General features: G+C 38.8%; 1 protein-coding gene across 1 annotated transcript; it reads right to left on the reverse strand.

Annotated features, from left to right (window-relative positions):
- Positions 1–7,851: 7,851 nt before the first annotated feature.
- SLCO1A2 (solute carrier organic anion transporter family, member 1A2) lies at positions 7,852–25,558 on the reverse strand. The gene is made up of 14 exons (XM_010086660.1): positions 25,499–25,558; positions 24,223–24,364; positions 22,160–22,292; positions 21,147–21,253; positions 17,741–17,887; positions 17,299–17,397; positions 16,586–16,813; positions 14,485–14,649; positions 11,864–12,059; positions 10,981–11,146; positions 10,193–10,377; positions 9,582–9,646; positions 8,909–9,026; positions 7,852–8,011 (listed from the first exon to the last, which is right to left on the reverse strand). The coding sequence occupies exons 1-14, from the start codon at positions 25,556–25,558 to the stop codon at positions 7,852–7,854; spliced, it is 1,971 nt and encodes a 656-aa protein (XP_010084962.1).
- Positions 25,559–25,993: the final 435 nt, after the last annotated feature.

Raw genomic sequence — 25,993 nt, forward strand, 5'->3', positions numbered from 1 at the left:
GAAAAATGAACACAACAGGGTGTCTGTGACATACTGGGAAAAGTTCCAAGATGGTAAAATTAAGAGTACAAAACAATCTCCAGAGAAGTAATGGAAGCCTTGCCATCTATATTTTAAAATTAGACTTGACAAACATGAATAAATATGTGCCAAGAAATAATCTTCTATTGGTGGTAAAGAATGTAATTTATTTACTGTACTCAATTTATAAATTCAGAAGCCTTAAACCAACTCAATTAGGACTAGAATTAGAGGCCTAGGACACTAAATTGTTCCCATGTGTTCGTTACCATCATTGTCTACGTTCTCCAGCATGATCACTTCATAAACAGGCAGCAGTTTAAATCCCCTTTGATAGCCTGGGGCTTCTCATTTGCAGCTTGCGTTACAATTGTTACACCTGAGCCAGGTGCACCAGACTGCCATGGCAGCGATGCCAGGGACATCAGCCGCAGCACCCTCTGCTTATTGCCCTCCCTTTCTAGTTACCACTAGCAACATCTTTTATCACAGTTACCTGCCAGCCCAAGACTCTTGGGAAGTAGTTTTGCTTCTCAGGCAAAGCCCAGGTCACACTGGAGCTATGGAGGATCCCACTGGTGGTGCAAATCCAAGGGGACTGAGGCCAGCTCATCTCACTGAAGGACACACTGGCATCTGGCAAAGCCTCTAGTGAGGGACAGAGGCACATACTTGGATATAAAATCAAAAGTAAAAAGAAAAAGGTTGCCAAGCACATTATTAGAATTTACATTATAATCTAGGCTGATGCACCATTTCTTTCCATGCAGTTGTCCGGATTACAGGATTATCCCAGGACACATTGCACTTGCTAAATGTTATGTGCAGGTATTAATCCTTGGCTGCTGCCTGTCCACCTAAAGTCTGATTCCCACAGCAACTCCTAGCTTCTGCTTGTCATCCTACAGTACATAAATGGTGAGTAAGGATCACTGTGCATCCTGGAGTTATCTGGATTCCTTTCCATGCAAACACAAGCTAAATGGACCTTCTTGGTACATCTTCTCCATTTCATTTTTTGAGCTAAAGGCATGTCCACACTAACCTTAATCTTGGCGCTCTCCTGTCACTTTATTTGAAGATGATATTTTTTAGTGAGCTTGTGATAATAAACATGCAAATGAGCATTGACAGCTCAGCTGTCATTTTTGGGCATTCAGACCTTTGAATTTTGTAGAGTAATTGTCATCTCCACATCTGGATGACTGACTGAACTGCAGGGCTGTATAGGCTCCTCTTTACCTGGTGTTACACACACTGTGAAGACACATGTATCAGAAGAGTGTGGGGGGAAAAAAGGTACCAAGCTACACTAAATGATTGCAATAGCTCACCCTCAGTATTAAGGATATGTCAGAACAGTTTCTGTGTGATACAGATTTTTTTCAGGATTTATCAGCCCATAGTACTGAAGAAAAACAGCTCTCCCACACCTACCACACTGTTCATCTCTCCAGGTATGTAGTGCAGTTGTAGTTCTTTTTTTAATAGTATCACTGTCTGTTGCCATGGAGGGGTGTAGTATCAAATTCACAATGTTCATACCAAAATAAGATTTGGAGAAATCTAAACTCTTCTCTGTATACCACTGCCTTTGCTAATTAATACAGGAAAAACCCAAACTGGACCTTAAGGTCTCTGACTGTGAGGAAAGCTAACTGTATTCAGTTTCTACTGCTCAGGCCTTGGCTGGTCTGAAAACGTAGCAAGGTAAATTAACAGAGAAAGTTGGAAATGGTTAATAGTTTTGTATTTGGTATATTTGAACTTAGAAATAACTTCTCTAGCACCCAGGACCAGATTTCAGAAGCCAGACCTCTACATAAAAAGAATTAAAATGAAAAGAGAAGTTCCTTAATAGATTCTTAAATTGTAATCCCTGAGAAATGAAGGAGGGCATAAATAAGTTGTCTGTCTACATGTCTGTGCGTGTGCATATATATATGCCTTTGATAGGAGTATTCCTGCAAGCCCCTGGTCATAGGTGGAAGTAAGTCACAAAGCAGAAGCAGCAATGTTGCAAATGCTACTATCCTATTACTCAGATTCACCAGGAGGAACATTTAAAGCTAAAATGCAAAATGATGTTGAAAACTACAGAACAAAGAGGAAAAAAAAACAAAAGAAAAATAAAGCAGGGCTCATGCCTCTTGGAAATTTTTTGAAATTCTGAAAATTTCTGCAGAAAGTTAAGCTTGTTTTATACACGATTCTGTCTTTACACCAGAAAGTTTTCTTGAAATTGGTTTACAGAAGAAAAATCATATTCCAGACAGCACGCAGTTGCCTGTACTCTGGCCTTCCAGAGACCTGCCTTGAAACAATAGTAACAGCAAAGGTACAGCCTGAACTGGACCACTTTGTGTTTCATTAACCTCAAAAGAGAAGGTTTTTTCCAAAGCCTGTTTTGGAACCATTTAAATGATAACATTATAAAACTAGGCAGCCTTTACACAAACACAGGAGGTCGAGGCCTTTTAAAAATCAAAACCTTTGTAATGATGTTTTACTTTTACACCACCATTTCCCCCCTGTAAATGGGCTTTCTGTCCTCCGACTGAGGACCTACTGCCCTCTTACACTGCCCAAGCTACAACAGTCCGGCAAGCTGCCACCTATATTCACAAGCATGTCTGCCCTGAACAAAGGGTGTTTGCATTCGCTAAGCACCTCTGTTGGAAATTAACAGGCGTATATATCACACATGGCATGGAGCTACCAAATGGTCTCTTCTTGAAGGGATGTCAGGCATTGCAATACCTAAGATTTCACCTTCTAAAGGGATCTACTACTTTTTGGCCTGTAAGTCTCCTGTGATTTAAGAAATCTGTGCCTCTGGCTCCCTGAACAAAGCAAGAGAAGGGCAATTACCTAGTAATTTTCCACATTCTCAGAGAAGGTCTTAAACAATGAAAGTTCAAAATCCCAACCAGTATAACCGGGAACACTTTATGCCTTCTTAAGTAAGGAAAAGACTAACAACAATTCTGCAGAAAAAAAAAAAAAAAAAACAAACAGCAGTAGCCAAGAACTTGTTGCTGGATATATCCAGTTTTTATCACATGACCAGACTTAAATAAACCAAAAAGTGATTTGGCTTTTTTGCATGCCAAATCCCATCCGAGGTAAGCTCAGGGTGTTACTCTCTCTGCATCCACAGCTCCTGATACGATGAGGCTTGCTTGGATGAGAAGATTCTGTGGGGAGGAGTTTTCTGCTAAAACTCAACTTGAGATAGGATACAGAATCAGCCTACTGTTCACTGTAATTGAAATGACTGAAAAAGGAAGTAAATTTGAATGGCTGATAATACTTGTCCAAAACTGTAATGCTCATGTATTCAGAAGCTATACATGTTAACATAATATGTTTGTATCAACAACACAAAGACAGCATTCATATCATAAATCAGTCGTGCCCTCAAACAAATTATCATGTAATGGTGTAGCTTTGGTCATCACACCTTCCTTATGCCCACTAATGAAAATCAACTTGTCAGGTAACATTTTTTCCACCCAAATAAGCAATTTCCTCTCAAAAAAAAAAAAAAAATCATACCTTGAACAGTATGCATAATCAGAAAGTTTTAGATGTGCATCAATTCTTAAAAGTTAGAAGCAGCAGGGAGACAGTGAAGTTTGTACCAGACACAGAGTTTTTTAGGATACATACAAAACTGTTAATAATAACTTGTAAAAGACTGAGAGACTTGGCAATAAAGTAGCTGATTAAATTAAAAGTTGATACAGGGAAAATAACATAAAGAGAAAAAAATCCCATAGCCTGTCCACATACAGAGACAAAGCATTACCGTTTTTCAGTAAGATACTGAAGACTTTGTTGTTATTTCTTTGAAAATGATGGCTCAGCATCTGATCATGCTCAAAAAAATCCCCAGTGAAACATCAGGGATTGTTACAAAAGGCATTGAGTACAAAATGCTAGACAAATACATGTGTGCACAGTTTGTGTACCATTGCCCTTAAAATATCTCCAAGATGGTTGCACTGGTCGCATTGCCAGGAAAACATCAAGTGTTTGTTTCTCAGTGTCTGGCAGCATCCGTGTCCAGGCACCAGCACCCAGCCTTCCACTTGGTAGGTGTAAGGATCAAAATTCAACTCACAAGCACCTTTTACTGAGTTGAAACTTCAGTGACAAAGAAACGTGTTTGACTGTACCGTGAAAACTATCTGGTCAGCTCTCAGGCACTCAGAAAATAAATCCATTACCCATTTTTATTAATTCGTATGTTGGGTTCATGTGGCAGGGGTTTGGTAACAGGCGGAGAGGGCTACAGGGGTGGCTCTTGTGAGAAGCTGCTGGAAGCTTCCCCTGCTCCAAGTCAGACCTGCCTCTGGCCAAGGCCAAGACGCTCAGCGACAGTCATAGCGCCTCTGTGATAACATATGTAAGGTGGCAGGAAAAAAAACCTGCAGCAGAGAGAGGAGTGGGATGTGAGAGAAACAACCATGCAGACACTGAGGTCAGTGAAGAAAGGAGGGGGAGGAAGTGCCAGAGCAGATATTCCCCTGCAGCCCATGGTGAGACAGCAGCTGTGCCCCTGCAGCCATGGAGATCAGTGATGGAGCAAAGATCAATCTGCAGCCCGGGGAGGACCCCACACTGGAGCAGGTGGCTGCACCTGCAGGAGTTTGTGACTCCATGGGAGTGACCCATGCTGGAGCAGTCTGTTTCTGAAGGACTGCACCCCACAGAAGGGACCAACACTCCAGCAGTTCATGAAGAGCTGCAGCCCCTGGGAAGGACTCACATTGGAGAAGTTCGTGGAGGACTGTCTCCCGTGGGAGGGACCCCAGGCTGGAGAAGAGGAAGAGAGTGCGAAGGAGAGTCCCCTCCTGAGGAGGAAGGAGCAGCAGAGACACATGATGAACTGACCACAACCCCCACTCCCTGCCCCCTGTGCCACTGGAGAGGAGGAGTTAGAGAAATCAGGAGCAAAGTTGAGCCCTGGGAAGAAGCGAGGGGTGGAGGAAGGTGTCTTTTAAAGATGTTGTTCTCTTTCTCATTATCCTACTCTGATTTGGTTGGTAACAAATTAAATTAATCTTTCCACAAGTTCAGTCTGTTTAGCTTGGCATTATTTTCATTTGTGGCTTGTGCTACTCACGGTGCTGATGCAAGTCTCGGTGCTTGAAACATCAGACCAGGATCAGCTTGAACTTTCAAGCATTGTGAATATCACCTGAGTACCTACCATAACCCACAGCAAGTAGCCTCTCTTCAAGTGAGTGTCATGACAGTGGCAGTTAGTCTTGGAATGTCTGATGTCACCTACTTAAACAGGTATCAGTAAGGCCAACCTTTTAAACTAAGCACACACTTAAATGCTTTTCTGAATGAAGGTCAGCATGCTCAAAATTTAGAAGGATCAAGTCTAAAGTTTGGTTTTACATTTGAAGGAATAGCTCCAAGAGTATTTTTCTGACATCCCAACCTAATCCTAGGTATGTCTGTTGTACCAGACATGGCATATCATAAAAGTTTTATGACAATTACTTTGGAATGACCTGCACTCTCCATTTCCTGGTTTGCTCTGGGGAAGTAACATTCCCACCACAGGCTTATGCCAAGAAGTCTCTCTACTGTGCCATTACCCAGCCAGCTCTCCAGCCACCACTGTCTTAAGGTGATAGACTGAGTAGCAGGCTAATGACTTCAAAGCGTCTGGTGAAGGTGGCCTGTTTCACTGCTACATTCTCAAGCAGATGAACTGGAACTTTTAAAAAGAAAGTTAATGTATCTACTAAAATGCTAAATTTAAAACTTGGAACGTTTCCTATCTGCTACCTTCCATTTCAAAACACAGGGAGTTAACTAGACCTGACTCTTTGGCAGTGGTCCATTTAAATGGCACAGATTTGCCTACCTAACAAAGCCCTTTTGTTCCCTACATCTGTGAAACTATGGTGCACTGTAACTTTTCACGTTTCCCAGGTTACCTTGGCGCCAAACTGTGACTAAATGCCTGTAAAAGACTTTTAACTGTAGCTTTAGAGGAATATGATATTCACAAGGAAGAATGATGGCTTTCAGTAAGTGCCCCATGGTAGGAAGAACAATGCTGAAAATCAGCTGTGTCTCAAATGTTCACAAAGCTTCTGGAAGACGTGTGGCTTAATAAAGAACTGCACTCTGTGCTCTGCTCTGTTACAGGCTGTTGTTATCACGTTGGTCTTTTCTTTGGTTCCCCTTCCTCACATCATACTTGTTTAGCTCTATCATCTGACGCAAAGGGAGGAGGGGACTGTGACATATCTTTACAAATGAATTAATTGTGATGACCTCCTGTATTTGAAGAAACATTAAATTCTAGAGCTGATTTTCTGCTCTGTGAGAAGATATGGATCTTTTGTCATTGATTTCACAAGGGCCGGAATCAATTCCAAGCACATACACATATGGTGTTAATAAGAGACCTTAAAGTAAAACAGAATATAACTTGACTAACGTAACCACTTTGGGGAAATAACCTTCCGATATTTCTGTGGCTGCAGAAAGTCTCAGATGGATAAAATGGGAGTAAGTCAGTGTCATGCAGATTCAATGGGTAGGAAACACTTGCAAGTGCTGGAGTCTGTGGTGAAGTTCCAGAAGCTCCCTCCATGCCTTATGCCATAGGGAATAATAATCAGGAGAGGTTTTTTATTTGCAACAGTTCTAACATAAGGACCTGAGAAGTTATTGCATGACCACCTGCAGACAGACCAAAGGGTCCTCTGCACTGGAGCTAAATATGAGGGAGTTCCAGTCTAGAAGCTAAACATGGATGTACTAAATTCGACCAAAGATACATCTAGTGTGACATATATCCTGTCATCAGCAGGGTTTTCTGAATGTTTTGGGGTTTTTTTTTTTTTTCCTGAGACATTCAGGGTCTTTTCCTGAGATATTTAAAATATTCTAGGGCAACAGTTCACTGTCGGTGAACCCCAAATGGATACTACATTCATTGTAGCACCACATCTGAGAGAAATAAAAATAATGCAAAGACCAGGAAGAGCTCATGGATGACTACGGTTATGTACCATTCAAAGAATAATTTGACAAGACATGAGAAGGTACAGGATTTAACAGACAGCAATATGATGGGCAAGATACTCAAAGGTATTCTATCACACTTAATGTATGAATTATTCCCCTCTAGAGTGAATACAACTGAAATAACAAATCTTGAGAACTTTTCTTTGTCCATGATGGATGTAAACAATAAAACATCACCATAACACTGCATTTTTAAAAATAATTAATTTTTTCTTATTTTATTTATTATTATTACCACAGCACCCAGGCCATGTCATATAACAACCACCTACACTATGCAGAGTAACAAACAGTCCCTGCCTGAAAGGACTAACAGCATAATTAAATAAATTTATGTAAAACTCAGGCCCAAAGAAGCTGCAAATCCTGTCTACAGTTAATGAGAGAGGCTGTGGCAGAAGCCATTGCAGAATTCCAGAATGAAATCTGGCATGACTGGAGTCAGCTGCAGAACTTTCACTATCTTCAGAGAAAACAGGACTGAAACCATATGTTTCTGCTTCATAGGTCTTTGCTCAGACAACCCAAACCTTGCATTTCATAAGTTTTCTTATTTCTACTCCTTGCTCTTTTGCACCAAACACATTTTTCCTGTAACTTCTGTTTATGAACTGATACTTTTATAATACAGTTGGGATAAAACTCTGTATAATACTACTGATCTGTTTCCAAGTGTTCACTAGTTAAAGTATGGAACCTTTCAAAAGGATATATCCAAAATTTACACCGTGAGGCTTTTTTCACAATATATCCTCCTTTGAAATGCTATTTCATTTCTTCTTGTTCTTTATCCTGCATTTCTACTGGTGTGTTTAATAAGACTTGTCTTTCAGATTTCTGTTTCTTCCTTAAAATAAGAAGAATTGCTACAATTGGGATATAGGACAATCCACGTAATACTGCTGGCAGGCCCAGATAGAACCACCTGAAATAAAGAATGAGCTTCATTAAATATGTGCATTCATTAAAAAATAGCAAAACAATTCAGCATACTTTGTTTTGTGACAATTGCCCAGCCACTCAAAAGCTTGTACCCTGATTCTTTTGGATCTCACAGAAGATAAATCAATATGAGAACAGAGAATATGTCAGTGTCAGCAAAATGGCTATTTACATCACCCAACTTCAGGCAATTAATTTACCCATTGAAGTTAGCCATGTGGTACCCCTATGGCTTTCTCCACAGGGAAAAGAGAGAGCCCTGAAAAGGGCAGCTCAGACCACCTGAGTAAAACTTCTGGGCACGCATGAGCCAGCATTCTTCTTCCAAACCAACCTCAACACAGGATTAAAAGTTATCAGCCTGAGGCCATGGGTTCAACAAGGCTTTTCAAAACTCCCACAGTGTTCCTTGAAGGACTACGAAAGCATGAAGCATAGTATCCTGGGCCAATTTCCAACTTGGGTAACTATATACTCTCTATAAATTTCTCCTCTGTTTTAATTCCAGTATTATTTCAACCATTTTCTGTTCAAAGATATTGCATAGTCAGCCATTAAACATCTGACATTTCTCCCACCAGGGCTTACTGCTTTAAATTTTTTTTTAATCAGAATTCAGTGTTTTAAACTCTGTTGTCACGAGAGGCCATTGGTGAATGTAATTATGGCACCAGAACTTTTCTGTTCAAAGGGCATTCCAACATCTGTGGCAAAGGTTGCACTTGACAAATAAAGCCAATGCCAGAGAAAAGTGTTGTGTGAAATCTCTAACACAGGAGCAGTTTGTCTACTAGGAAAAGATAAAGAGCATAAAATTATATCTCTATGCATGTAATAACGCAGTAAAAAGGAGAAATTAAAATAAAGTAGAAAAATATACCTGTATGGGACAATGTCATACATCATACATGCTCCTTCTCCACCACAAGTCATAGTACCCCACTTCAAGCAAGTGGTATCTATCAAAGCTCCAAAATAAATGGGAGATGGAATTCCAGCTAAAAAGAATATTAGCAATGCATTTGTGAATAACATATTTCTTCTGGTTAGCAGGTACACTATAGAACCTATGCCCTTTCTCACCTACTCCATCTGTCCTGTCCTCTTACAGCATGAACCGTGTTTGTTTCTTACGTTCTCTCTTCTTCCTTATCCACCTATCCTCAACCAAAGATTTTCTTTCCTGTTGCCTGTTTAACAATATGTATACATGCTACAATATGGACTGTGAGTCCTATTCAAAACTCAACATTTTCTCTCATCAGGGAGAGTGAGTGTTGTGTTCCATAAACATATAACAAGACCAAAGGAATGTATAATGGCTTTCAGATGAGCAGCAGATGTAGTCAGCCTATTAACCAGTACAAATAAATGCAAATTGAAAGCTGTTCTAATTTGCTACATTGCATAGATCTGTAAAATCCCCAAATTCTCCCTGATTAAAGGCACTCCATAGAAGTATCCTGCGCCATGTCCATAGCCCTGATGAGATACTTATCTAACTCTAGATTAGGCCTCACTGTGCTTCTGAAGGATGTTACAGCTTTTCTTACCAAGTACTCTTGAAGCTAGTCCATGGACACCCACTCCAAGTGACTTTTCTTCAGGTTTTAAAGACCTGTAAGATAATTACATTGTACACCAATTAGTAGAAGTGACATTTATAAGAAATGTTTACCCATTTTTTTCAATCAAACTCTTCATCACATTAGGCCCAAATAATTCTAATTAGAGCACTGGTTGAAAAAGTTCATTGTCCTCATTAAGTGATGTTTACTGAACTTCCTTAACTAGGACTGCCAGATCACAAAAGGAAAAGCTATTCTCCCGCTATCGTCTATGTGCACTGAGGCCAGCACAAAGTGCAAGGCAGCTGTGCCTTAATCAACATCATGATGTGATCAATGAACACACGGGTTTCACACACCTCTCAGTATCTCAGTCCACTGACTCAGTGGTCCTAATTCAGGATACAGCTGATAACCAGAAGCAGCAATAAGTTATAAAGCTGACATGACACTAAACCTTAACACAGGACAGAAATTACATCTTTCTATTCTTCTTCCCTCCATACACAAGCTAACACGCTTTTAATTCCTGGGAGTGGTTGACCTCAGAATAAAAAGTCCAGTAGGTTTCTTACAATAAGGACATTTTACGATACCTTATTAAGACCATGTACCCAGGCATGGCTGCCAAGGAATAAATGAAGCTGCCAACTAATGACACTATTAAAAAATACTGAAGCTTCTTGCCACAGTCTTCATCCTCTTCACACCGGCCCAGAACTGCAGAGACATTTTGAGATGAAAACCCTGAAGCAGCAACACAGGTGCAGTTTTCAAATACCTGTCAAAAGAGTATTTTAATCACACAAACTTGTCAAAACTCACAGATTGAGTGTGAAACTTGCACAGCTGGCACCTAGCTCACTCCCTCCTGTACTTGAGTATGTTACAGATGTGCAGCACTGCACTGCAGCCTCTCTCCCAGTATAACAGGCACAGGTCCAACCATCATCTGTATGCGGCATATAGGGGTTAGAGAGCGGGAGGGAGCTAAGGTCCTTTCACGTAGCTGGGACTGTGCTTCAAGGAGGCTATGATCGGGAGGGTCCTTGTATTTCCCAGCCTGGTTATCTGGTCCTTCCAGTGCCAATAGATCTGACTTGAGAATATACCTTGAGAATAATTTCTCACTCCACTTTAAGCATTTACGATTCCTTCAATTAATAGAATAAAAGGAGGCTTCTTCATTATATCCTTTAGCTTAAACTAATTTTCATATTCAGTTTGGAATTTCTGTTGCCACTCAATTAATTTGTCCACACTATTTGTCACCTTATATATGCAATTAAATGTACATGTATAGATATTTTCCACCCTATATTGAAATGGGTATTTCCCACTCACTATATTTTATAGTTACAGTACAATAAAATGTATGCTTTACCACATTTTTTCCAGTTCCTCTTGAGGCTTTACACCCAGCAAGACACGGTGACACGTAAGTGATTCCATTGCTCCCACAAACAGGGTCCCATATTTTAAGTGGGCAATCGCAATCCCTGTTGCAGTCAGCAAGTAGAGTATTTTCTGCATATGAAACTTGCTTTATTCTGAAATACGTTTAGAAGATGAATAAATATTTCAGTAATGAAATACCTACAGTAACCATTTGCAATGGTTAAGCACACAATTCAATACGCTCCTATCCAGGAGTCATGCCTTTCTATCTTTCTATAGGATATTATATTATATTGCCAATTCATAGATAGGTATGCATACTTCACAGCATTTTTCTCATCTATGGCATATATGCTCTTGATTGTCTATAAGCATTACACATATACCTACCTGTGTATCTTACAGGCGCACAACCCCTCCCAATGATTAATAGCAGCCTTCAAATCAAGAAACTGCAGATAAAATATCTTCTGATAACTTGATAGCAATCAAATTCTGGTACACCAGTGTGAGATAAAGAAAGAGGGTTGTCCCTCTCTAATTCTCAGATTGCATTAATGTATGCCTAATTTGATCAACAACTTTTTATTTTACCTACAGTTGCATGACTTGAATATATAATTATATTAGTAAAAGAATTATTATGGACATGTAATTTCACAAGTCTTGATGTGAATATCTTTTTTAATACACTTAATTTTTTGAAACAGGGATAACAGAAGATAGACCAACTGTCTCATATAAGTAAAAAGCCCTGAGAATTCAGAACATGAAACTCAAGTGTTCCAAAGCTATGGAGTCCCTGGCTGATTCTTCACAGGAAAAATCATTTCGGTGTCTTAAGTCCTCTTGTGTCTTAAAGAACATACCCTTCATAGGAAACTGTTAGGCCAGCAACTGGTGAAGTATCACAGACATTCCAAAACACAGCAAAGTAGAGAGCGAATTCCAGTGAAGATAGCCAAAATGCTATATTTGCAGCCTGATAGATATTTATCTTGAATTTCTTCATTAATAAGCCTCCAACAAAATACCCAACGCATATAACCGGTAAGTTGTAAACACCTGTTCAAACAAGTGAAACTTCCATGTTAAAATAAAGGAGACCATCAAAGCTACTCATAAGGGGAGACTGTATTTGGCAAAGACTCATGTAGTGCCTGTGACTGAATAATTTAACTACAGTCAGAAATGGGTCTCTACTAGTTCCCTTGGATACCCAAAACATCTGCCAAAGTCAACAGCTTGGCAACTGCTTGGAGAGCAAACTAGAAGTGATTCACTAAACTGAAGTGATTCTTTGTAAAATTGCAATCTAGAGTTGCAATCTAGTTCTAGCACGAAAAAACCCAGCAACAACAACAACAATACAGCCTCCCTAGCTGAGAGAAAATCAACAGGAAGATAAGCTAGTAGAGCACATCTTGGTGCACACAGTGTCGCAGAGAGGAGGAACAGACTTTCAGTTTTGATATGAGATTACTGAACTTGCTCTCAGGATTCTTTGTTGTTTGATACTTGAAATACTAGGGCCTGAGCAGTGAGGCCCTGAACCAAAGTTGACCTCTAGAAGAACCTCACAACCTAACAACATATCTAATCTGTATAAATATTGATCATATATGCAATGTATTACCTTATTAATATATACCAATTTATAACAGCTTTGTTGTAATGCTTATAGAGCTTTGCTGTAACACTTGCTGTGTAAGGTTAGCCAGCAGAAAGATACTAATTGTGTAACAATAGCCTCATTTGCCAAAAACAGATAAGCCTCTAAGTAAAAGAATGTTAGAAAACCACAGCAGATGCTTTTTTTGCAGCTTAAGATATAAAGTTGTTTGTTCAACTGTATAAAAGCAGGGAATGTTTGCAGGGAAATTTGGAAGCCTCATCTATACAGTGGATGCACTGTATAGAGATTTCCCAATTGCCAAGAAGGGTTCTCCCAATCCTCACTGCAACCAGGCTCCCCAGTAACTGTGTATCTGGATGATGGCAATGTATTATTAGGGCATTGGTGATGTACCTTTCTTAATCACTATCGCTAACTCTATGTAGTAATGATTAGGTGCATTACCTTATTATATGCTTGCTATAGCAGTTTGCTTATTATTTTGCTGCTTTACCTTATCTTGCTTTAATTTATTTTCACTGTATTATTTTTCTCATTATTTTATCACTTTAAACATAAGAAAAAATAAGCTTAATTCTTTAATTTGATGCCTGTGTTCTTTGTGCTAGCCCCGTCAATTGGCAAAACAATACCATAATGAAACACAGACTGACTGAAAGACATTTAGGAAGTAGTTTTACAGAAACATCATATGGCTTGGTTGGCTTTGCTCAAAGCAATGTTGGTTCTCTAACAATACTTGCCTGTGGGTGGGCAAGTTATTAAACCTGAATGTGGATCCTCTCAAAGTACCATATATTTCAATACATAAAGCAGTCTGTCTGAAAAACAAGTCAGCAGTGCAATGTAAATGGCAACACAGATGAGGTATATGATAGTTAAATGCCTTTGAACGCACAGCTTAAAAACACTGGTAACAGAGGGCAATAGTAATATTTACAAGGTCTGGGACATTCTGTGTAGCAGGTTTTAAAGAAAATGGTGCAGTTATTGTGAAACATGAGCACTGAGTTAAGGAACAGAAGTATGGCTGACATATCGTAAGATGATTCTTCTATAATGACTAAATAACTTTTAGTTTAATTAAATCACTGCAGTTAAGGGAACACTGAGAATTTAAGACATGGTAAAGCTGAACCACAGAAAGGCTCCTACAGTTTCAGGATATTTTCTTTGTGCTACAACTACATTACCATTTCCTAATGCATGAACACCTTGTCTTCACTGATAAAAAAAAAAAAACTAAGCTAATAAGGAAGAGACAAAAAAAATACAGCTATTTGGAAGTGGTTTCCTTACATGGAGTTCTGCATTTGAAAGAAAATCTGAGGCTTTCAGAAGGCCCAAGACCAATACCTGAGGAGTGGAGGTGATGGAAAGTGTTGAAGACTGCTGGCAATATTAGCTGTGTATAGGTTCAGCCCATGACTTAAGATTGCTAGCAACGATATTTTCATGGACATGAAATCTATCCTCTACTTTGTAGCATACTTTTTAATCAAGATAATACAAACACTGGGCCCACATTCTCATGGTTTAAATTAGCATAACCTCTTTGAAATCAGTGATGCAAGTTTCATATCAGCTGAACTTTCTGGGACAATTCAAAACATGGGATGTGGATTATAAATTCTGCACAGAAAATTAGGACATGCTTAGCAAAAAATGCCTGATCACTAGAAACGCTTTGTAGTGTGGAATCTCTCATTTGTAGAAGCATTTGACCTTAGTATGTATATATATACATGTACACACACACACACACACACACACATATATATATATAAAATACAGAGAATTTGCCTAGAGACAACGCTACTTGGTAGAACAGAGCAAAGCAAAATGCTCACATACCAATTAAAAAGATGGCATCTGATGCAGATTTTCCAAACTGTTGTTCGAAATATTTGGGCATGAAGGATATCATGCCAATGAAGGCATTGAACTGTAACACTGTTACGCTTATGAACAACATATAAACTGGGTTGCGAAACAGAGCCTTGAGAAACGGGATGAAATCTGGAATGAAACAATGTGATGTGTTAGTGTGATGCTTTATGAAGTGAATTGCCCATTGCTCAATGTGGCTGAGGGAGGAAGAGGGGAACAGAACGGTCCTTAACAGGATCAGGCTAATTTTTGTGCTTTGCCAGACACCACAGGCCAAAGATTACTTGCTTAGCCCTGGCTACCCCACCATGTCTCTTCTACACAAAGATATCCTCACACACACACACATGCACACCCATGCTTATAAAAGAAAAAAAAAATCACAGTAATAACCTTATCATAAAAGCTTCCTGAAACTTTTTAGCTGTACATTGACTGAACTTTGCAGCTACAGATTTGCAGCAGCATCTACACCAGACATGACCGCAGTCATTCCCACCATACTCTCAAAGTCTGGATTTGCCAGTCTTCAGCCAAGTAAGCATCTGAGAAACTATTTCACACAGGTCTTTCCTCTGCATAATGCCTACTAAGTCAGGATATGAGCCATAAAAAAATTCCACAGTCCCTCTTTTTCTAACGTTCTCTATTAATTAATGTGCTGAGCTGTTGTCAAGAAACCCTGCAGAAAAACATAAGCATCTGTAAAACAATGACCACGCTTCACTGAAAGTGGGCACCACTTTGGATGGATATATATCTTTCAGAGGTAGGCAAGTATCTTACTAGAAGAGGATCTCTATGCAAGTGTTGCAAAAATGAGTTAAATATATGAAACACTATAAATAGGCTGTGTTATTTATATGCCATGCAGCTTATAATAAGAACTTTCCGAGGAAGAGATTAATTTTAACTATAAATACTTCCATTTTCAACTTGAAATCCCTGTCACTTAAAAAGCTGCTTGAACACATCCTGGTCAACTGTCTGTAAGTGGCCCTGCTTGAGCAGGGAGTTGGACCAGGTGACCTTCAGAGGTTCCTTTCATTCTCAACCATTCTGTGAAATGAAAGGATTATTAATTCAGGATATTCACAGACAGTGGACATTTACACGAACATAGGGAATGATGATGAAAACACAAGCTCTGAAGGGACTCTGGAGTACTAGGACCCACAGTCTGAGCTAGGAACCTTTCCTCACCAGAGCAGCATTTTATTCATGGGTTCATTTAAGGCTACATGACAGCAGAGAAAGATGCCATACTTATCAAAATGAAGTTGCAATATCAGCCAAGGTCTGAGCACCCACTCTGAGTATGGTGAATTTACAGGACTCAGCTTGAAACACGATGGAGAGGTAGCTGGCACTTGGCACTTACTTTCTGCAAATGAAGATCCTGTCAAGGGCCCCTGAGCTGACTATACAGAATCAATAGACTACTCTGAAGATCATAGCCTTTGACATATTTTGTTCACTTATGTTTCCAACTTGCACAAAAAATGGAAGGAAAAAAATGGCTTCCTACACACATACAGATCTGAAAGACCACAGATGTGAATGTTGCCAAAGGTAACATGAATAAATGTAAGTCAAATAGATCCTTGTTCTACAGCTATTAAATGTTTCTCAAGCACGTGTCAATTCCCTTTTATGGCTTTAAGGTGGACTCAAGAAATACACAAGATGTATGCTGGTTTTCTGCTTTTCTGCACCGTGAATGTGGGGTACAAGCAACTAATATCTTGTCCACAGCCCACTGAGGTGTCATATTCTTAACCAGATTTCAGTGCATTAATACTCTACCAGGAAGATCCAGATCTACATACACCTGAAACGCAGGAGGGGGAAAGGAGTGAATCCAGATTCCGGATCTACAAAATTAGCTTTCTTCCTCTGCATGGAACCATTCTAAATCCCTGCACAAATCCTTTGTACTACATAGAGATTAAAAACAGAGTATGCATTTCATACCTTTGACCCATCTTTACTTACAAAAACACACAGACATAGTTCACATCTTAAGGACAAAATTAAGAAGGAAATAAAATACAATACAACTTGCCTTTAGCAGTTTCATACATGGTCTGTTTGGCTTCAGTTTTATCATGCAACAGTACTACACTTTTTTCACTCATCTCCACAGGTTTCTTGGTTTCTCCTTCCTTCACAAGTGACTTGGGCAAAAACCAAAAAGGTATTCCCGCAAGAAGGTTCAGTAATGCACAAATTAAAATGCCCAGCCACCATGCACCAACCCAGCGGGCATCAGTAGCTCTTATAGTTATGTCCCCTATTAAAAAAAAAAAAAAAAAACAAAAAAAAAAACCACACATCTTGTATTAGTTCAGAAACATTCTTTGTTGTCATTGTCTGTTTCTTAGTCACCTCTGACATGTGATATATTAAAAGCATTTTAAAGATTCTTAACATGACACTGATGAAAGAGAATAGTCTCTAGTCTTCTTTTCTAATGTTACTAATTTTCTGGCAAATTTCAGTGTTTTATATTAAATTAATTCTATTCTTTTCCTATGTTAAGACAGATAACACAATTGTTCATCAAATAATTTATATGCAGATTCATTCGTGTATGTGTGAATTTGGGCCTTTTATTGAATTGAATATTATATATAGATTTTCCATTCTAAAGGAAATACCTGCAAACTCAGAAAAAATTAAAACAACTCATATTAGCAAAGAAACATCTTAGTGCTGATAAATACACGATCATGCCTACCAATTTATATGTAAGATTTTTATATATTCATCCATTACCTGCATCTACTGATCCCAGATCAACAAACTGTTGTGCACAGAATGATGCCAACAAGCTACCAATGAAGGGGCCGATTACAGCTGCAGTATGCAGACATCCTAAAGTTTGAAAAAGAGAAAACATGCTAAATTATAACCTGGACATAAGTATTTTCTTGGAATTGTTAAATATGTTTAGGACAGCTCCACTGAATAGACATTTGCACCTAAAAATGGCCTAATTTCAACAAGTTGATCTCTAGTTAAACCACAATATTTTTGTTAAATATAGGTAAATTACAATATTTAAAGCTCTACACTATTATTATTTTGATAAGGCAGTAATGTCTGTCTTCTCTCTTCCTTTATTGAACTGAAGGGGTCATAACAACCCTCTCTTTTGCTTTTGCTTACATGTGTGCTCATTTGGGGGAGGGGAGTTATCACAATAGTGTAGATTTACCCAGGTAGAAAGGCGAATTCTCTGCTTTGGCAAAATCCTCCAAATATGAAATGCCTAAAGGCATGATGGGAGTTTCACCCATTCCTCTTACTATGTTTCCAACCATCACAAATATCCACAGCAAGGACCCAGGCTCTTTTTTACATTCTGTGAATAAAATAAGAAGCCAGAATTAATGTTTTCATTCTAACTATTGATGAAATTCCAGAGACAATGAATCAACTAACAGCTTCAGCTTTGGTGGGTAGATCTGTCCTGTAAAACAGGGACATAAGAGTTGCTCCAGAGCTGGAAGAAGCTTTTGTACTTGAAGTAGAGTTTAAATCCCTTCCCTCTCTGTGTCATACCTTGTCCAACCACCTGGCAGTCCAACCACTGCATAACCTAGGCCCTTCCTTTTACTCATTTCTCTCACCAAAACTGCCATTTTCATGTCAGGGAGGAGAAGAGAGCACCTGAACATCAGTGATTAAGGGATGAAAAATCATGCCTGACTAACCTGATCACCTCCTATAACAAAGTAATGCTTTCTTGTCAACATGGGGAGAGGAGTGGGTGTTTTTTACCTGGACTTCATCAAAGCATTTGCTACTGTTTTCTATAGCCTTCTCCTAGACAACCTGGCAAGGTACAGACTGGGTGGACAGTCTGCAAGATGGGTGAGAAATTGGCTCATAGACCACACTCAGAGGGTGGCGATCAATGGCTTTACTCAGGCTGGCAGCCTGTCACAAGTGGGTCCCCAAGGGACTGTTACTGGTCCTCATGCTATTCAACACCTTCATAAATGATGACACCAAACTGGCTGGTAAGGTGGACACATCAGGAGGGAGATCTATCTTACACAGAGACCTTGACAGTCTGGAAGAGTGGACTAGCAAGGATAGTATGATCATCTCCCTGAAATTCAGAAGCCTTTGCAATGATTCAGGTAATTGTTGCATAAGGCCCATATGTTTTCATTTGATTATAAAAACATTGTCTGAAATAAACCAGAAGAGTTCCTGATTTCACAGTGACGTGCCACCATTTGCTTACAAGAAAGCCATGCCAGTGCAGAAGATGTGGTGCTGTTCTACCTTTGCATAGAATGAGATTTCTGAGCTTTTCAGCTTCTTTGCCTTGATTCAGACTGCTAGTTTCTGGTTTACTAATGTTTATAAGCCCCCAGAAAAGCACATGGAGAGTAAATTCATCTGTGTCTAAATCATTGGCTGTTTGCTGGTAACTTCAGTCAGTACTCTGTACAACAGTTGCCACCTGGCAACCCCAGCTTGGACTCTTACCTCAAAGATCTGTTCTAGCACTACAGATTTTTGCCTTGCATATCAATGACCTCCCTACCCAAAAAGTTCATCTGTCCTGATGTATTTGCTCAAGTATTGAATTTCAGATTTGGGTCATCTTGAGGACAATGCAAATTCTGATTTGGCAAATAATGTAAAAATTCTACCATATTTGGCACATACCACCAAAACAGAAAGCTTTTCTACCTCCATCATACCTCTGCAACTCAGAAGGTCAGTGTTTCCCTGAACAGGCACCCGTTGGAACATAGCCCACAGTCTGCCCATCTGGGTGCTGCTCTGAGGAAGTCTCTGACTCACTGTGGTATTTATACAACTCTTGATCAAAATCAAGATCCATAACAATATATCTGGCCCACCTGTTGATTCTATCTGGGTATCTAGCTCTCATTTATTCACATCTGTCCTGCTACATTACTCAGCCAAAGAATGCTGTGCTGCAACACAATCCTGTTTTTCCCACATCAGAATAGTTATAAACTATTATGACCTTTAGTACTTTCTTTCTTTCCTTGACCCTGAATTTCTTCGTCCCATACAGTCTGCTTCAGATTTCTCCATTCTCTGTGGTCCACTTTGTCATGCTGAGACTTCTCAGTGCCAATTTGTTAACAAATAAAAACCAGCTTTGCTAGCAGCAACTGATGACTTTCTAAATGAAAGCATTACTGTTCAGAGATCAAGCCTGGATCTCCTGTATCAGGGTCAGATTGCTGTCAGCAAACATGGGTGAAGCAATCCACGTGCAGATGCGGTCAACTTCAAACCAGTTTTTCACCCCACAGGAAATGGACTCATATGTACGAACATCACAGTTTTGCTTCTCCATAAACTAACAGGGAAACAGTCACCTACCCAAGTATTGTCATAGGCTTGAGGACCAATGGGTTGTAGTGTTTACACTGAATGGCTGTATAATTTAGAAGAAAATGCTTTACCTATCTATACCTTAATTTGTGCATTTATAAAGTGAAGAAAAACAGTATCTGAAATCTTCAAATGAGAGATTAACATGGAGTCCTATTAAGTATCCATTTTTCTCAACTTTCCATTGTGAAGATGGAAAAATTATTGCTTTAATTGACATGCAGTCTTGGAAAGCTCAGAAGCCACATCCACTGCTGAATGAAGACACAGAAAACTACAGTACAACAGCACTACGGTTTGATGTCACGGCGTAGATACAATATCACAGCAGTGTGATTTAGCTTTAACACTCCTTGATGGAACACCTTCACAAAATATGACAATTAACTGTGGGATTCATCTCACCTAACTTTTGCCATCCACCAACGATGTAAGTTTCCAACAGTCAGTAGGCGCATCCAGGAGGCAATCTGGCCTATCCTAACGTAAAAAGCATGAATGTTCTTACAGCAAGGGACACACTCTGCAAGGGCTCTCTTGTCTCCTTTGACCAACTATCAAGGGAGCTTAAAGAAACAGTTAAACAAATGCTTCCCTTTGAAGTAGCTGAAGACTCAGAAGATTAATCCCATCCTCAGTGTGAGGATTTTGTGTATGATCATTTAATAGTTGCCTCTAAGCCTTTTGATTTAATAGTAGTTAGTTTATATGCATATTGCTAGTGTACATACATGTTTCAGTCTCCCAGAACTCATCCAGCCTGGTTTAAACTATTTTCTCTTTTCTCTATAAAGGAAATGAGATCCACTTTTTTGCTCTATCTCTGTTTCTCATTCTTTCATTTCTTGTGTGGTACAATGAAAAAGTATTCTGATGCCTTTTACACATTGTTTAAATAAATTTCTCACCTCCTCACAGTATCATAGCATTTCAAGTCAAAAAGAGAAAAATTTGTGAGAACAACCTGACATTTCCCCAAAGTGGACTGACAGGGATGTTAACAGAGCTGTTTGGATACTATGAAAACTGCATGAAAAAATCTACAGTTCTGGAGTCATGCAATAAAGAAACAAGAGGGCTAGGAAATTTCCTGACCTCTAGTTTTTATGCCTGCAAAAAGTAGTGATCAAAAGCAGGACCCTGAAATAATTACTAATAAAAATAAAATCCCATTTACTTAAACACTATAAAAACCGAGGAAAAAGTATTAGCAGACACAGGAAGAGTTGTACCTGTTGATGATTCCTCTGTAGGTAAAGAGAACAAGCTTTGATTAACAAGGCACAGAGGCATGACTGAAGAATTCTCCTGTGGTGAAATACTGCTTTCAATACGATGCCTGTTTCAACCAAAGGAAAGCATGTATAGATTAAGAAGAAATACATCAGAACCACCTCATAAATCTGTACTTCAGTAGTGAAGCTATCTATAAGAAGAAGGAAACCCACATCAAAAGTTAAGTGAGCCTCAGTAAGAAATCAGGCTAGGAACAAAGGAACTCTATCAGGGAACCAATTCAGTATATTATCCAGACTGATATCTAGCCCCTAACATAATATTGTAACAGATACTTGAGAACAAGTTGATGAAACACCCTAATGAAATCCCTTGTATCATCTTCTCTCCTATTCTTCTTCCATTCTAATCCAATTTACACCCTAAACACAGGGTGCCACCAAGGCTGTCAGAACCACATACCACATTGGGCATAACAAGATTAAAGCATCTTCTTTTCTGAAGAGATATTTCATTGATTAAAATATAGACAGGTCTAGGTCATTGTTTTGTTAAGCAAATACAGTGAAAAAGTGGTTAAAGAATCATTATGGTCTGTAAAGGTCTTGCCAACACAGCAATCAGGTATGATCTGCCATCCAGCCTCCAGACTAAAAACATCTTTAAAAATCATCTTGTATTGCCCATCCAAGCAGATAAGAGCTAGTAGTGTAATGTGACAGTGTTACAGGGGACTGTTTCTTCAGAGAATCCACCCAAGGGATAGCACAAGGAGGAAGGCAAGGCCAGGCAAGGCAAGGTGCACAGCAGAGGGGTGACCCTCCTCAGAAAGTGATGACTGACTTTTGAAGGCATCTCAGAAACAAAAAAAACCAAGATGCTCTACAATCACCATACTGTACCCATGCGCGGTAACGTCTCAATAAGCAATGCTATTTCAGTGGGAGAAGTTATGGATAAAGGTAGATAATGATCACGGAAGCTTCTATGAGGTAAGCAAAATACTCACCTTCCAAGTAGGAAATGAGGAAGTGATATCAAAATACATCCAAATGACAGAATTGTGCAGCCCAAAGCAATTATTCTGGGTCTGTGAAGCTTTGCTCCAAAGTAACTCACAAATGCTATCAGCAGCAAGTTGCCTGCAAAAAGAACCTGGTTCATATTTACAAACCAAGGCATCCTTTAAAAGGTATAAAGTGCAACACAAATTTGAGTCTACCTTGTTAGCTCAACAACTGGTATTTCTCTTTTCTTGTAAAAACTGTAACTAGACAGGGAACTGCCTAAGTAATGCTGTAATTCCCTCCTACCCGTGATCTTTTTCTTGGAGAGTTAGACCAAGTGGAAAGAATGTAAGAATAGAAGGCAGAATGGAGAATGGTGAAAAAGATTTTTAGCTGCATCTATGTAGAAAATAAATTTCCCTCTACTACACATAGAGACCAGGCCCAGGAGCTGCAGAATAATAGCTGGTTTAGGAAGTTATTCACTTAGGATACTCTGTTTCACAATGTGTGGGAAAATGCAGAAGTATGTATGCAATTGTTTTTGTACTGAAAATAATAAGATGACATACAGAAAAATAAGGAATAATAAATGAATATTAATTTCAGTAACAGTTGAAGAGGAATAAGAAAATACGTATTTTTTGTACCTAGTACCATTTAAAAATACAAATGTGCTGAAAGACTTAATTCTCTTTTCCTCCACTTTCACTTCAGAGTCAGTTTATTTTCTCTACTCTTCATTTATTGCTATGCAACTAGGAAAAGAATCAAGCTTCATGTTATGAATTGGGCCCCATAAAAATAACAATTTAGTAATCATACACCTACTAATTCTGTGATCTTTTTGTCAAAAGAACAAAACCATGTCTCTGAGTGATGAGCACTATGCTCTGAAAGAAGATAACATCTTTTTTTTTTTTTAATGTGTGATTGCTAGACAGACTGTATTGAACCAGTGGCCTGAATGACACTTAAAAGATATACTCTTACATGATCCTAATAAGTTACTTATGTCTGCCTCATACACTGACTCTTAATAATTTCAAATATGAATATGATAATTCATGGTTATTTTATATCCTTGGAGATAAGAACGCCACAAATTTTTTATAGAAAGGTGCATATGAGAGGATATTTTATTTAAAATAATAAGCCTTTTACATACCACTTCATTAATCTTGGTCATTTCTTATTTCTTAAAGTCTCCTCATTATCAGAAGCAAGAATATATCCTGAGTATTCCATCTCTATCATAACTTTGAGCTGCCCCATCAGACTGCTTTTCAGGCAGCAGCACGGTGCTGCCAGCAGTTTCTACTTCTTGCACATGCAGATATAGGAGACCAGGAAAAGGGGAGGAAGGAGCCTTGTCTCCCCTCCCCATCAATGTATATGAGCCTCTGCTGACCCAGAGATAATAAAGATCCACATTGTGACTTTAAAGGTATAAAACACATCCTCTGAGGATCTCTGTTTAGATGTGTTTGAAGCTATCAAGCCTTTTATTTGGCTTTTTTGGCAATGACAAGACATAAGCTTGTCACTGGGCAAAAACTCACTGATATGCAAGGTAAGGGCCACTAAAAGTAGAACTGGAAACTTTATTTACAGTTGTACAAGTACAAAATCTTGAAATACTATTGAGTTTGAGTAAGGAGACAATCCACTCCAACCAACTCTGAGGTCACTGGTTAAAAGAACTGTTAAATGCTAAATATGACCTTAAATTCAAACAAAGTTTATAAAACCTGGGGTTTTTTTTCAGAAAGATTCAATACAAAGCTCGTAAACTTGTTCTATTTTGTTAGTTCTTATGTCATATCTTGCAATCATGCAGAAATTATCTGAACCAGCTTTTAACTCTAAACTTCCTCATTTAAGTTGTCCTGTTAGTTTCCAAGACAGTAAATATGTAAGTACCAGCTGAAACAGTAGGATAAAGTAGGACATTATTGTCACATACAGTAATTGACACATTGCTATGGACATGGAAGTCACTAACACATGCTCAGCCAACATATTGTATTTTTAAAGAATAAGAAATATTAAAATGAGGGATTACCAATTTCAAAGCTTCCATTAATGATCCCCACCAAAGAAGATGGAATATTAAATTGTTTCTCTATCTGTGTATACATGCTGTTCATGTAAGCACCAGACATCGTTTTACCAATGTATGCAAGAGACAGTGCCATCAGAAATACCTAGGAAGGAAAGACGAGAATGCATAAAGATTTCAAATTACATATTTAGGAATATTCCATGGTTATTTTCCCCACCAAATATGTGCTTCCAGGTAAAACAAGTGAACAGTTCTGTTCCACTGATATATGCGTGTAAATCCCATCATCTATCCATGTCCACAGAGTTATGGCTTCACTAAAACAAACAAACAAACAAACAAACAAACAAAAAAAAGGTTGTGAAGGATTGTGTTCTTCACCTGTTCCCACTGACCAAGTCTGTCTTCAGAAACCTCGAGCACCATTTCCCCAGACAAGACAGGAGCAGCACAACCTCTCCCACCGTGTGTCTGTTGCAAGATTTCCATCTGCAGGGCTGCGTAAGGACTGCAGCCAGACCAGGGTGCGAAGACCTTGGCACTCTTTGCACATCTGAATGACAAACTACTTGCAGAACTAAGATCATTTCCTTTGATCAAATTACTTGATCAAGTATCTACTCTCCCATCTCAGTAGAGGTCATAAGCCCAGAAAAAGTAATTTCAAACAGGAGAAATGTGTTCTTTTTAGGCAAAAATCTATCAGCAACTGACAGTAAAAAAAAAAATATGCAGTAGTATTCAAATCCTTTTAACTTTGGGGTTCTTAATAAACAGTATTTATGAAATGAAATCAATAATATTTTTAGATATCTCTGTTGCAAATGGTAAAAAGCATAAGTAATGTATTTGGGCTTTGTGTTACTATTAAAACCAAGCTATTTTACAACTTTTTATAGCGCTCATTGACAACTTGCATAGTCTAGGGTACATCAACAGCCAATTTTTACTGCTTTACAATTTTTCATAACTTCACAGGTTTAAGAAGGAATGGTAAACACGTCAGACTAGGTGGGTTACACAAATTCAGAGGTGGAGATTCAAAGCAGCAACGAACCATACCTCCAACAGATTACAGAGTGTAAATTTCAGGGACATAAAAAACAACACATGATTGTTTACAAACTTTCTTGACCTCAGTTAAGGCATTAAGGATAAGGAAAAAAAACAGAGCTTATTCATTCATTTAGTCTAGGTTGTAACTTCTACCTAACCACTACAAGTGCAAGCAATTACAGCTGTGTGTTCATACAAAATTGCTACAATATTTCTGTACCTTCAGCTTGGAAACGCAGCAGAATTTTTCCTCTGCATGTGGCTTCTCAGCTTCTTTCATTTTGCCTTTTTTAATTGATCCTGATGCCTGTTTCTGAGTCTGTCCAATGATCCCATTACAGCGTTGAAAAAGACAAAAGAAAAAAATAAATGTTTTTGTCCCCTGTGTAAGGTATTTGACATTTGAGTGTCTTCCTTAAATAACTGCGAAGTGGATTCCAAAAAAACTGTATTCCTACAAAAGCTCCAAGCCTGTATACCTTATTCTAACCAAGAAAATTTGACATGTGAATGTCAACAATGTAACAGCTAGCTACTTGTCATCAGATACCGAATGCTGTCAGCAGCATACAACCAGTAAGCAAAGAACAGAGAAAAGAGATGTTCTGAGGGCAAGCTGGTTTGTCTGTCCTCTTCACAAGCATTTGGTATTGACCACTGTGGCAGACACGTTGACTGACATATACCTGTCTCCATGATCTTTATTTACTATGCC

The sequence above is a fragment of the Pterocles gutturalis genome, unplaced genomic scaffold (assembly GCF_000699245.1).
Source record: "Pterocles gutturalis isolate BGI_N339 unplaced genomic scaffold, ASM69924v1 scaffold14401, whole genome shotgun sequence".
NCBI classification, from domain to species: Eukaryota; Metazoa; Chordata; class Aves; order Pterocliformes; family Pteroclidae; genus Pterocles; species Pterocles gutturalis.

Bases quoted from the DNA above. Each gene is read 5' to 3' on its own strand.
- SLCO1A2 (XM_010086660.1), bottom strand. From the start codon at position 25,558: ATGAAAGAAGCTGAGAAGCCACATGCAGAGGAAAAATTCTGCTGCGTT. The intron at 24,365-25,498 runs GTACAGAAATAT...TTTCCTTCCTAG, and splicing joins GCTGCGTTTCCAAGCTGAAG to GTATTTCTGATGGCACTGTC. The intron at 22,293-24,222 runs GTAATCCCTCAT...TTCTTTTTGCAG, and splicing joins TAATGGAAGCTTTGAAATTG to GCAACTTGCTGCTGATAGCA.